This window comes from Colletes gigas, unplaced genomic scaffold, assembly GCF_013123115.1.
Source record: "Colletes gigas isolate AHSC1104 unplaced genomic scaffold, ASM1312311v1 Colletes_gigas_Sc00010, whole genome shotgun sequence".
NCBI lineage: Eukaryota > Metazoa > Arthropoda > Insecta > Hymenoptera > Colletidae > Colletes > Colletes gigas.
In genome coordinates, this window is record NW_025106639.1 from 3,518,331 (window position 1) to 3,532,967 (window position 14,637).

General features: G+C 39.5%; 1 protein-coding gene across 2 annotated transcripts in view; it reads left to right on the forward strand.

The window, feature by feature from the left end:
• LOC122397764 (microphthalmia-associated transcription factor) overlaps positions 1-14,637 on the forward strand; it is a 45,814-nt gene that overhangs the window by 2,594 nt on the left and 28,583 nt on the right. Inside the window, exons 1-2 of one of the 2 annotated variants that reach the window (XM_043397154.1) lie at positions 998-1,854; positions 12,023-12,230. In XM_043397154.1, the coding sequence (XP_043253089.1) occupies positions 1,130-1,854; positions 12,023-12,230 (933 nt within the window). In that variant the 5' untranslated portion in view covers positions 998-1,129. Of the gene's footprint in view, positions 1-997; positions 1,855-12,022; positions 12,231-14,637 lie in introns of those variants that run through there. The other variant, XM_043397155.1, reaches the window with a different exon arrangement.

The window sequence follows — 14,637 nt, forward strand, 5'->3', positions numbered from 1 at the left end:
TCAGGTTTCGACTCGACAGACGTGTGTAGTTACTAGGGTTTAACATTAAGTACTAGCTTACACGCCAATTAGTATGTTGCCACTTCGTCACGGTCGCCTTTGTTGAAACGGTACCAGCGTGCACCAAGTGGAATTTCACAAATGTTGACCTTTCTTTTCTCGAAAGATTCGAGCCCATGTTTGGCTAATATTGATCCATGGCTTTTGTAGATTTATCATCTTTATCGAAACTGCTGCCTCTTATTAACGACTCCCTTATCAAATGAGAATTAAAACAATCGATTATATATTTTCTATTCGTATCTCTTTCTTTGGTACATATGTATTTCTTTAATATTATTTTAAAATAGAATCGTTTTTGAATATAGTATAATCCCAGCAACGCGATAGCCTGTGTATCGATGTTTATTTCTCAAAATTTATCGAAGAGAAGCTACTTGTGAACGCTGCAAAATATTTCGCAAGAATTCTTTAAAGCGTTTCCGATTTTGCGTTGAATGACCCGATATCGCGTGCCGTCGAAAAGTGCGTCACCAGCCTAATCGTTCCACGATAACCGGGCGCGAGGCCGTTTACCTCAAAATCCAGAAAAAAACGAGATATCAGACAATGTCTTTGTTTTTCGATTAACGCGATCCTGGGTCGACGAGACGTTGCACCTGTGTCGAATCGCGAATCATCATTCGACCGGTATTGTATTTGCGTTCGTTGTTGATAAATACCCCATAAGGTTGGTGTATCGAAGTAGCTCGAGGGACGTAGCCCAAAGGGTTGCAGGTTTATAGTGTAGCGTAGTGACCGTAGGTGTACGTAGCTCCTCGACTCCGAAGCCTATTTTAACAACACTAGTCTACGTTACTAGCTGAACGTACGCGGACAAGCGAGGCGAGTTGGCACGTATGCGCGAGTGCGCGCACGTCGGGTAAAATTAAAAGGGGGTGGGAAGGAAAACGGGCAACGCAATGTATCCAGGTTTAGAGCTACCAGCGCCGGTTTTTCGACGTTGACAGCGTCGTCGTCGAACGGCGTCTGTGACAGCGACGGGGCCACTAAAAAACCTGGCCATTAGTAGCGTCTCGACGCCTCGACTCGTTCGGTCGCGAAGCGTTTACCACCTCCCACGGAGGACATGAAAGAGATATCGTCGGAGACCGTGCGACAAATCGTCGAATTCGAGGATCTAGTGTCGCGGTTGAGTCGAATAAACGACGTCGGTCGTCCGTCGATCGTGCCAAGGGCTGGAACGCCGAGCGTCAGCGCAGTGACGTCCGCGAGAACGAACGCGTCGAGATCGTTGCCGAGCCGTACGAGCGCGTCGCTTTTCCCAGCCCCGTCGACGCCGCGCGCAGTGGTACCGGAACCGGAACAGGAACGGAAAGAGGAAAGGAACAGCAGGGAAGTCGAGACGACGAGAACGGTGTTCGCGTCCGCGTCGGTGCCTCTGCCGGGACGTTCGTCGTCGTCGTCGTCGTCGTTCGACTCGACACCGTTTTCACGATTCTACGGTCAAACGGCGACCAACTCGCTGCCGTACGCGCGCACGACTCGCGAGAGGACAGAGTGCGCGAGCGACGCCGCCGACGCGTACGGGACCCTCTCGCGGACCACGAGCTGCCCGTCCGCGTCGGACCAGCGCCGGGAGGAGCGACGGGAGCAACGAGAACAACGGGAGCAACGCGTGCGCGTCCACATTGGTATCGACGAGGATCTGCGCATGATCCTCGAGATGGATCCGTCGATCGTCGACGGGACGTCGTCCGCGCCTTCGCTGTTCGCGGGAAATCCACGCGGGAACGGTCACGTCGCGAACGCGACGTTCGCGCGGCCGTTACGCGCCACTCGACCGCAAGGCTGGTACAGAAATGTTACGACGCGTCGGTTCGAGATTCGCCCAACTCGGTTCGAACCGCCGATACTCCCGCATGTACATTCTCTTTCGCGCCCGTTCCTTTCGACTTTCTCCGTCCCGGCGTCATCTTCATACGCGGTACATCCTTCGAACCTGTACCAAAATCGATGCTTTCTAACACCGAGACTGATGTAAGGTCTGTCACAGAACGGTAGAAATCCGCCTTGGGAGGCAATCTTTATAGTTAGCCAAAGGTTAGCAAAACTTGGGGTTTTGTTAAATATTATACTGAGATGGTACATCGTTAGAAACAAGAAAGATCGTAGAGAGTTGGTTCGCCCTGGGTTTGCTAGTGGACACGTCAGTAAGGCTTTCTAGCAGGCCTTGTGTTAGACGAAGGAATTCTGGGTAGTCGAGGTGTCGGTCGACCGTTTGCGAGAGAGAAGAGCGCAGCCCTCTGGTGGCAAGTACGAGAGGTGACGCCCACAATTCGTTATATGTATGTGTATTCCTATATTACGAAACACACCTCTTTTCAGCGTGGAATATAAAAATCAAACTATGTCAATGATAGAATTGTCGGTTGCCTGATAAAAGGCCCATTAGTGTACAGAAGTAGTAGAACTTGATAGTCAAAATACGGTTATAAAGGCAAGTTTAACACGAAAAAGATGAACAACATAAGGACAAGGTGTTAAAAAAGTTTAAATACATAGTTTTTGAAAGATGCAAAAGTAAAGAAATCCAAAGTGGTACCATAAAAATTCACTATCAGAGATTACTTTCTTAAGAGATATTCTCACATCGACGTGTTGAAAAGATCTCCACCCCTATACAATAGCAAATAGCTCAATTAAGATCGTGTTTGGATGTTCCTTGCAACAGATATAAAAGTAGTTCACATCGACTCCGTCTTAATTAAAGTTTCAGTTATGCGAGGGTGTGTGTTCCCATGCGTTCTCGATCCTCCTGTTTCGTCTGGTCTCGAGTTTACGCGCGAAATGCGATTTACCGCGAGATTATAGCCGGACGGAAACTCGCCGACACCGCCCTCTCCTCTTTGCCGGTACGTTCGCGTTCTCCTCGATCGTAAACACTACGTCTAAATATACGCGCGTCCTTGGATCTTGCACAGAGATCTTTCGTTGACTTTGCTAGTAAGCGCACGCCACCAATTTTCGCCGCTTCCTCCGTGCATTCGCGCCCACCCTTTCCTTTTCGCCACTAGGAACCGATTCGATACCAAACGAGCCTCCCCCAACGTTCAGAAATCCCTCAACCCCTCGATTGTGCGTGCACAATTATTGGAAAAAATAAAAATAATAATTTTAGCTACGGAAGACAAAAGATTGGATCCATCAAGGGGGTGAAAATGACTCGTTTTGTCGCTTGATAAAAAAAGAACTTACAAATCATAATCGTAGGGAAATTTGGCCCAAAAATACTGCTATTTTAATACACATTAAATAGGCAATTTAACCCTTAAATGGATTATTGGGGTACGTCAATGTGGTTATTTGAAGATTTAAGTAAAATAATTAATTCAAGATTGAGAGTCCACTTAAGAGTTAATATCATAAATCACCCTGATTTAGGTTTGTTTACTAAATAACAAACACTATTAAGATAACAAATATTGTTTAAAAGTTTACTTTACACTTTACTCGTACAGAAAAAAATTCATTTCAAACGAGTGTGTAATGTAGTTATGAAAAATTCGCGAAGCCACTGTTTCGACTTTTCAAACGCATTAAAAGATAATCGATTCGTCGCGTGTTACGTTTATATACAAACGAATAACGTACGAAGCAACGTGGTGTCTGAATATTAATGCGAGTCACTGTGTGTCACGGGCGTGTGCGTTATGGGGTTAATGGATGAAAGTGGGAAGGCCACCAGAACGGAGCGAGGCTCGCGCGACTGTGGCAATGGCTTACAAAAAAAAAGTAAAAACACTCGACGACGATGCTGCATCTGTGTAAACGCGAGTTTATTGCGTTTTTCGAGATTCGGGAATTCCCCTGTCTTCTCTTTGCTTCTCGAGAATCTCGAGATCCAGATATATTGGTTTCTCTTGAGAAGAAATCTTTGTTCAAACAGTCTTCTCGAGTTTCATTGTTTGTTAAACCGCTCGAACATAAATTCTTAACATTCGTCATTACTCAGACCGTAAATGCCCCGGATAGAAAAGATCTCTCGAGTTAAATATTGTTTATCATATTTGCGTGTATTTTTTTCCAGAATTTTTATCGATTGGAAGCACACACACGCGTCTATTTGCTTGCGCACTCTTGTGAAACGACGATGAAGCGTAGCCTTTGTGCAACCGAAAAATTGCCGCTAATATATTTTGTACTGTTCTAGAATAATTGTACATCCGCGGTACGCCACATGGCAACAAAGTGTAAATTGGCTCGCGAGCCAAAATGGGCTTGACACGCCCGCCGCAGACTTTTGCCACGCGTACGAGCGCACGTATTAGCTGTATATGTAATGTTTTCTAATATTCTTAACACGTTGTTGACGGGATACGCGATTTGTCGCCTTTTGTTTTCCCCCCAACTGTTGACGGAAGGCGCTAATTCGACTCATCTGTACACGTAGAATAAAACACAGCGACCGATAAAACGTCGCGTACACTTTTACACGGTACACTCGAAACGATAAGGAACCGTTATCGTTATATTTTTTTCTGGAACATTAACGCCCGCTCCTCGATACGGAACGGATCATTTTTGTTCTCGTTGCATTTTATTTTATCGCAATTCCGCTCTGCACCATCCTCAATAACACATTAATCACCATATTGTTACAGAAATGAAAAAACGAGTTTCGGTTTTTTCCATCATTTCGCTTTTTTATTCTTGATTCGAATTGGTTTTAATTTTCCACCGTGTTAAAACTGTTCTTTGTATTCTCTCTTCAAATAACAATTTCGAGAATTTCTCTTTCGAAAGGATTATTTGAACAAGTTACATTCGTTTTGTAATTCGTTGCACTTCGTATTTCCCAATAAAGTTCCCGTGGGAGACTGACATTTGTTCGTTAACTATTGGAGAATTTGTTTGTAGAATGAAAAAACGCGTTTCGAATTTTTTCATGGTTTTGCTTTTTTATTCATTCGATTCGAATCGATTCCAATTTTCCACCTCCTTTTTCAAGGTGTTTCATCTTGAGGCTCGAGAGTTTCAAATAGTAAACTTCTCTTTGCATTCCCTTTTCAAACAACAATTTCGAGAGTTTATAATAATTTATAATAATTCTTTCGAAAGGATTATTTGAACAAGTTACATTCGTTTCGTAATTCGTTGCACTTTGTGTTTTCCAATAAAGTTCCCCTGGGAGGCTGACATAGTGTTTCAAATTTTTCCACGATTTCGCTTTTTTATTTGATACGAATCGATCCCAATTTTCCACCTTTTTTCAAGGTGTTTCATCTTGAGGCTCGTGAGTTTCAAATAGTAAACTTCTCTTTGCATTCCCTTTTCAAACAACAATTTCGAGAGTTTATAATAATTTATAATAATTCATTCGAAAGGATTATTTGAACAAGTTACATTCGTTTCGTAATTCGTTGCACTTCGTGTTTTCCAATAAAGTTCCCCTGGGAGGCTGACATAGTGTTTCAAATTTTTCCACGATTTCGCTTTTTTATTTGATACGAATCGATTCCAATTTTCCACCTTTTTTCTCAAGGTGTTTTATCTTAAATTTTGTGAGTTTCAAATAGTAAACTTCTCTTTGCATTCCCTTTTCAAACAACACTTTCGAGAGTTTCTCTTTCAGAAGGAGTAGTTGAATAAATGTATCTTTTACCTTTCCAATATTCGTTATTAAAGTTTTCGAGGGAGGCTGAGATTCGTTCGTTAACAATTGGAAAAATTGCTTGTAGAATAAAAAAAAGTGTTTCAAATTTTTCTATGATTTCGCTTTTTTATTTGATACGAATCGATTCCAATTTTCCACCTTTTTTCTCAAGGTGTTTTATCTTAAATTTTGTGAGTTTCAAATAGTAAACTTCTCTTTGCATTCCCTTTTCAAACAACACTTTCGAGAGTTTCTCTTTCAGAAGGAGTAGTTGAATAAATGTATCTTTTACCTTTCCAATATTCGTTAAAAAAGTTCCCGAGGGAGGTTGACATTTGTTCGTTAACTATTGGAGAATTTGTAGAATGAAAAAACGTGTTTCAAATTTTTTCATGATTTCGCTTTTTTATTTGATACGAATCGATTCCAATTTTCCACCTTTTTTCTCAAGGTGTTTTATCTTAAATTTTGTGAGTTTCAAATAGTAAACTTCTCTTTGCATTCCCTTTTCAAACAACACTTACGAGAGTTTCTTTTTCAGAAGGAGTAGTTGAATAAATGTATCTTTTACCTTTCCAATATTCGTTATTAAAGTTTTCGAGGGAGGCTGAGATTCGTTCGTTAACAATTGGAAAAATTGCTTGTAGAATAAAAAAAAGTGTTTCAAATTTTTCTATGATTTCGCTTTTTTATTTGATACGAATCGATTCCAATTTTCCACCTTTTTTCTCAAGGTGTTTCATCTTAAATTTTGTGAGTTTCAAATAGTAAACTTCTCTTTGCATTCCCTTTTCAAACAACACTTTCGAGAGTTTCTCTTTCAGAAGGATTATTTGAAACGAATGTATCTTTTACCTTTCCAATATTCGTTAAAAAAGTTCCCGAGGGAGGTTGACATTTGTTCGTTAACTATTGGAGAATTTGTAGAATGAAAAAACGTGTTTCAAATTTTTTCATGATTTCGCTTTTTTATTTGATACGAATCGATCCCAATTTTCCACCTTTTTTCATGGTGTTTCATCTTGAGGCTCGTGAGTTTCAAATAGTAAACTTCTCTTTGCATTCCCTTTTCAAACAACACTTTCGAGAGTTTCTCTTTCAGAAGGATTATTTGAAACGAATGTATCTTTTACCTTTCCAATATTCGTTAATAAAGTTCCCGAGGGAGGTTGAGATTCGTTCGATAACAATTGGAAAAATTGCTTGTAGAATAAAAAAACGTGTTTCGAAGTTTTCCATGATTTCGCTTTTTTATTTGATACGAATCGATTCCAATTTTCCACCCTTTTTTCAAGATGTTTTATCTTGAATTTCGTGAGTTTCAAATAGTAAACTTCTCTTTGCATTCCCTTTTCAAACAACACTTTCGAGAGTTTCTCTTTCAGAAGGATTAGTTGAATAAATGTATCTTTTACCTTTCCAATATTCGTTAATAAAGTTTCCGAGGTAGGCTAAAATTCGTTCGTTAACCTTTGGAGAATTTTCTGGCAAACTTATCGTTGTTAATTTAATTTGCGTTTGGATAAGAATTTCACGCGATTCGGTGAACGAGTAGAGCGATGGGACGGAGGTGAAATAAACCGATCGACGCGGATAAATGGGTACAGAGTCGAGGAGGCGCGACAGCGAACGACACGTCGTATGGAGAAGGAACGGGGTGACAATATAGTATTGTATGTAGGACAACTCGTTTAGTTTTTCGCCGAAGATGGTTACGTAACGGTCGACAGTTGCGCGACGAATACATACTTGGGCGAAACGACCGGCGAGGTCTCGATCGGGTTCGTGGCAAGCGAGAACAGCTTAACGCGGTGCGCCTTCGACGCGTCCGGAAGGAAGGAAACGGATCGCGACTCGGGGGACGGGAATCGAATCCCGGTCCAAATTGCGCAATCCCTCTATTTTGGTTTTCTTATGGCCACAGCTTGGCTTTGTTCCCAAAATGGGAATACCTTTTAGACGACTACGCTGGCCCGTCGCGTCGCCACGGCGAACCTAACGTGCAGACACGCGAGAACGCGGTGTCTCTTCCTCGATCCTCGATCCGATCCGTGCGTCGATCCTCCCGGGGAAAGTATTCGAGCTCGCCCAAACTGTTAACAAATGAAATCCTCCCCCCTCGCGTTGGATACGAGATATAATTCTGCGAAAAGGGAGGACGCTTTGGGGAATTTGTTGGTAAACTTTGGACGAGTTCTGACGATTATCAACCCTTTAGTGGACTCTCGATCTTAACTGAGTCTTTTACCAAATTGGTACATGGAAATCAATTTTCTTTTAAAGTATTTAAAAGATAATAAACTAATGGAGGATTACAAAAATTTTCAAACAATTGCATTAGAACTATTGATGGTATATTTAATGGTACCAGAGAAATTGAAACGATAGTTAGTTGGAGAAATGTTTATCCATTCTCTTATCGAAAACCATGATTTTGCAAAATTCCGGTAATTGGTAACAATTTTTTATTAGAAATTAGGAATCATTTTGACCAGCAATTCCAGCGTTAAATGACCTTTTAAGGACCTTTTTCCGGGGGCGATTTCTGTAATTTCATAATTCTAGGACTTCGTAATTCTTGGAAATAAAACTCACGAGTAAACGTATACATATTTTGATATCGTGTTTCGAGATATCTAAATATCTATGTTTCTCTGAAATCCCATGAATAAAAGAGTTTCGTTTGTCTACACCCGTATTTTATGCGGTTCATCCGAGCCGACAAGGGTGAATTTGCCCTCTGACAAGATCGATCCGTTCCAGAATGCATTACCTTCGTCGGGATAGTTTCTTAGGAAAGCCAATCTTTTCTTTATATTTATCTCATTGTGGTATTGTTCCGTAAACGTGAATTTCCTTGGTTCACAGTTTGGCTCTCGGATGTTTCTAATACCGTGTATCGCGAGGAATCTCGAATAAGTTTGTCGAATAGTATCGATTGCAATCGAGAGATCGAACGGTCTCGTAGAAAAAATACCAGGAATTTAGCGTCGTCGTTGGCTCGACGATCGGTGTCGCGACACGGACGCGACGCTCGCTCGGAACGCGGAGAACAGTCGATGGGACCTGGGTTGACTAATATCCTAAGTTAACAACCGTCTGAAATTATTATTTTTCTTTCGATGGATACGAATCGTTGGGCTTTTCGGAGCTGTATTTTCACGATCTGTCTAAATGACTGGAAGACAGAGAAAAATACGAAGACTACTGTACTTGGAAGCTTCGATTCACAATTATAATCTTGTCCATTTGTTATATTTTGCGCTATTTTCATTGCAATCACGATGGTCTAATCGGGAGTCCCTTTCTCAGAGCTCAAATTTTCAATTCGACGTAAAGAATCTCCGATGACGGGTCAGAATTGATCCACTGTCATCGATAGACCAACCAAATATTCAATTTTTATTTAGACACACTCAAAGACAAAACCCCCACACATAGAGGCAAACAAAAATAAATATGAAATCCAAAATTTGATAAAATCGTAGTTCTGATAAACAATTCATTACAGTCTTTGTTAATCTTGTTAGTTATATTTTGCGTCATGTCCATTCTAATCACTGTAGTCTATCTAAGTAGTCACTGTTTCGGACCTTAAATTTTCAATTCGAAGTAAAGAATCTCCAACGATGGGCCACAATTGACCCACCCTCATCGCCATGCAGAATGTTCAATTCAATTTAGACAGAATTTAGACAAAATTCGATAAAATCGTGGCTTTGACAAAATATCTAATTGACTCACTCTCATCGCCATGCAAAAAGAATGTTCAATTCAATTTAGACACAATTTAGACAAAATTCGATAAAATCGTGGCTTTGACAAAATATCTAATTGACTCACCCTTATTGCCATGCAAAAAGAATGTACAATTCAATTTAGACACAATTTAGATACAATTTAGACACAATTTAGACAAAATTCGATAAAATCGTGTATTTCACAAAATGTCTAATTGACTCACCCTCATCGCCATGCAAAAAGAATGTTCAATTCAATTTAGACACAATTTAGACAAAATTCGATAAAATCGTGGCTTTGACAAAATGTCTAATTAACTCATCCTCATTGCCCTACAAAAAGAATGTTCAATTCAATTTAGACACAATTTAGATACAATTTAGACAAAATTCGATAAAATCGTGTATTTGACAAAATGTCTAATTAACTCATTCTCATTGCCCTACAAAAAGAATGTTCAATTCAATTTAGAGACAATTTAGACACAATTTAGACAAAATTCGATAAAATTGTGGCTTTGACAAAACATCTAATTGACTCATCCTCATCGCCATGCAAAAAGAATGTTCAATTCAATTTAGACACAATTTAGACACAATTTAGATACAATTTAGACACAATTTAGATACAATTTAGACAAAATTCGATAAAATCGTAGCTTTGACAAAATGTCTAATTAACTCATCCTCATTGCCATGCAAAAAGAATGTTCAATTCAATTTAGACACAATTTAGACACAATTTAGACAAAATTCGATAAAATTGTGGCTTTGGCAAAATGTCTAATTAACTCATCCTCATCGCCATGCAAAAAGAATGTTCAATTCAATTTAGACACAATTTAGACAAAATTCGATATAATCGTGTATTTGACAAAATGTCTAATTAACTCATCCTCATTGCCCTACAAAAAGTATGTTCAATTCAATTTAGACACAATTTAGACAAAATTCGATAAAATTTTGGCTTTGACAAAACATCTAATTGACTCATCCTCATCGCCATGCAAAAAGAATGTTCAATTCAATTTAGACACAATTTAGATACAATTTAGACACAATTTAGATACAATTTAGACAAAATTCGATAAAATCGTAGCTTTGACAAAATGTCTAATTAACTCATCCTCATTGCCCTACAGAAAGAATGTTCAATTCAATTTAGACACAATTTAGACAGAATTTAGACAAAATTCGATAAAATCGTGGCTTTGACAAAATGTCTAATTGACTCATCCTCATTGCCCTACAAAAAGAATGTTCAATTCAATTTAGACAAAATTTAGACAGAATTTAGACAAAATTCGATAAAATCGTGGCTTTGACAAAATGTCTAATTGACTCACCCTCATCGCCATGCAAAAAGAATGTTCAATTAAATTTAGACAGAATTTAGACAAAATTCGAGAAAACGAGGTTTTGACAAAATATCTAATTGACTCACCCTTATTGTCATGCAAAAAGAATGTACAATTCAATTTAGACACAATTTAGATACAATTTAGACACAATTTAGATACAATTTAGACAAAATTCGATAAAATCGTGTATTTGACAAAATGTCTAATTAACTCATCCTCATTGCCATGCAAAAAGAATGTTCAATTCAATTTAGACACAATTTAGACACAATTTAGATACAATTTAGACAAAATTCGATAAAATCGTGTATTTGACAAAATGTCTAATTAACTCATCCTCATTGCCCTACAAAAAGAATGTTCAATTCAATTTAGACACAATTTAGACAAAATTCGATAAAATTGTGGCTTTGACAAAACATCTAATTGACTCATCCTCATCGCCATGCAAAAAGAATGTTCAATTCAATTTAGACACAATTTAGACACAATTTAGATACAATTTAGACAAAATTCGATAAAATCGTAGCTTTGACAAAATGTCTAATTAACTCATCCTCATTGCCCTACAAAAATTATGTTCAATTCAATTTAGACACAATTTAGACACAATTTAGACAAAATTCAACAAAATTGTGGCTTTGACAAAATGTCTAATTGACTCATCCTCATTGCCCTACAAAAAGAATGTTCAATTCATTTTAGACACAATTTAGACACAATTTAGACAAAATTCAATAAAATTGTGGCTTTGACAAAATGTCTAATTGACTCACCCTCATCGCCATGCAAAAAGAATGTTCAATTAAATTTAGACAGAATTTAGACAAAATTCGAGAAAACCTTAACTTTGACAAAATGTCTAACTCATCCTCATTGCCCTACAAAAAGAATGTTCAATTCAATTTAGACACAATTTAGACAAAATTGAATAAAATCGTGGCTTCGACAAAACGTCTAACGTCCAACAATTACAATCTTTGTGAATCCTGGAAAATCGTGTACGTACGACTCCCTCCCCTCCCGCGGCCAGGTAGCTCGTTGTTAAACGGTCAAGGTGTATCGTCGGGGAATCCTTGCACGTACGGTCGAACTTTCCAGAATTCCTGTCGCCGCGGAACGGCTCGGTGGTTGTAGTTAAAAATAAACGACCGAGGCGGCGTGTTCTCGAATCGCGTCGACGGCTGCCTTACGGTGCCTCGCGGCACGTGGCAGGTAAACAAAGTCTCGTGCAATAAGATCGAATCGTTTTCGATGGTTTTCAGTCCGCCGACGTTCAAGACCGCTACGCCCACTTCGCGCACGCAATTGAAGCTCCAGTTGATGCGTGAGCAGCTGCAGGAGCAGGAGAGGCGAGAGGCAGAATTTCGTCAGAGCTTGCAGCAGCAGAGGCCGGCAGCCGCCCCTCCCAGACCCGTACCCCCTGCCTCCCTCTCGACCATCGGGGTGGACGTGCCGCCGCAAGTCTTGCAAGTACGTTCTTATTCCACTTCTCTCGTAACCGCCACGCTTCGATCCCCACCCACTAGCGATGGGACGAACACCGTCCCGAAACCACGCTTCTATCGTTTCTTCACAACCCCCCATCGCTCGAAATCACACGTGTATGGCGTGAAAAGAAATTTTTTTTTATCAAAAATTCCGCGGTACCAAGGGAGATCCTTTCTCCTGTTGTTTACAGGCGACGTAATTAAATCGAAATTTAATAATATGAATTTCAAAAGGAACTTTTTCGATCGAACATGCCACGGTACCAAGGGGGATTTTTTTATTATTTACAGGACGACGGAATTAAATCTAAATTTTTTGATCAAAAACGCCCCACGGTACCGAGGGGTATTTTTTTATTATTTACACGCGACAACGTAGAGTTTATAATTAAATCGAAGGGGGATTGAAAAGGAGGCAAAAAGTATAATTTTCTCAGTCGTTCGTCAGAGTGTTTTAACGTTCAAAAAGTTACTGTTTATTTCGTGGGATTTATTTTTATCGAGCGTCGAGACTTTTTATCCGGATCGATGCTTAGCGTCGAGTGCCTCGATATCGAATCGACTCTATTATCGTTGGTATCGGTATCGATCCCATCGCTACCCACCGCCCACTCATTCCCTCTGTGTGTTTCTGACCAATGCGAACGCACGCGCGACCGACACGGTATTTACACGGCACGAGATCGATTAATGTCAATGACTGATCTACGGTCGGATGGAATCCGCCGTTACGGCACGTTTAATTCTTTCTGCGCCGCGTAATCGATTATTTTAATTAATCAAATGTTTTACCCGCAAACGTTAGCGCGATGTAAACAAATATGCCGTTCGAAAAATATCGATGACATTGTGAATTGAAAAATAAATGGATCCGCGGTTATAACTTCGTTTCTATCGGTTTCCAACGTAGTGGAAAAGAACAAATAGTGTCGTCTCCGCGAAGATACTGCAAAGACGTTAATACTCCGATATGAAAGTCGAAAAATAACAGAATCAAGATAGTCATCTAAGTATCTGCTCTTGAGCGTTTCAATTAGAATTTTTCCACATTTTATTACACTAACTTACTCTTCGTTTCACATTATCTTATCTCTCGTTTACAAACATTATATGTCGCGTTTATCAAAATGTATTCAAAGGAATACACTAATGTGAAATTAAAAATATATTTACCAAATACCAGAAAAATCGGTTTCGCTGTCGTTTCAGTTGCCGCGATAATGCAACTAATGGCTCGTTGCGACCAGAAATAATTCAACTCAACGACGTTAATTGAAATTATTGGTATGTTTATACGTGAAATGACGAGGCTTAAAATTAGCGATGACATATCGAATTAATTGAACAGAAAGGGTTAAACGTGTATTCTGTTTAAGCAACGTCGACCTGTCGAATTCTATACACATTTTATAGAAATAAATAATCATCGAATGGAAAAAAATTCGTGAGCCTCGAATCGTGCCAAAAGGGTTACAAAAATATACTTTTACATGTTTCGTTACTTGCAAGCGACGCTTCGGGGAATTTTCGTTTCGCTGTCTCGATTATGCCGCGAGCTTTTCCAAGTAACAAACGTGCCCGACAGATGGCGGGGGCTTTTGTCTTTGAAGCGACGCGTATCGCGTATCTTCTGGCGTAAACGACGATCAACGTCGTCGATAATCTCTCGTCGAGTGCATCTGTACCACGAACACTCGAGACGTTTACGCTAGCTCCATTTTCAAAGCACAATTTCTTCAAACGGAAACGCAAAACCAGTGGCGAAACAAATTAATAATTTGCAATTGTTCTTCCTAGATCTCTCCTGGAAATCTCGACGAAGGAATGCAATAAACATTTTCTTAACAAACGTATATTTTCATATTTCGTTTATCAAGATTTCTAAGAGGAATCGACGGAATTTACAAATCGTAAAGTTTCGTTTAATCTTGCGCTCTCGACTCTAGAAATAAAATATGTTAAATGGGCTAAGTGAACACACGTAACGCGACACTGAGCTACAGTTCATTTGTTTATTCGTACGTAAAATAGAAAATTATCGCTGTCATGCGTGACGTTGGTCTCCCGCGAGAGTCCGGCGTTAGAACTGTGAGAAGTTTCTGGGAACTCGTAACCAAATATAAAACAGTTTGAAAATTCTTTTCACAGTCGATTATCGAAAAACGTCTCTTTTTTATTTGTATCGTCATTTCTTCAAAAATACAGCTTCAGTTTCTTTAATTATCGTTTTAAATTTTAAATTTCGCGCTGTTCGGTAGAAATGACAAAATGGTGTCCATGGAAGTTCATTCGTCGAGGGTGGGACGCGATGGAATTGGGTTAATAGATAAATATCCGTAGAAAAAAAGACCTTCCAAGCGCGAGTAGTATTAAATCAGACGTTATAGTCA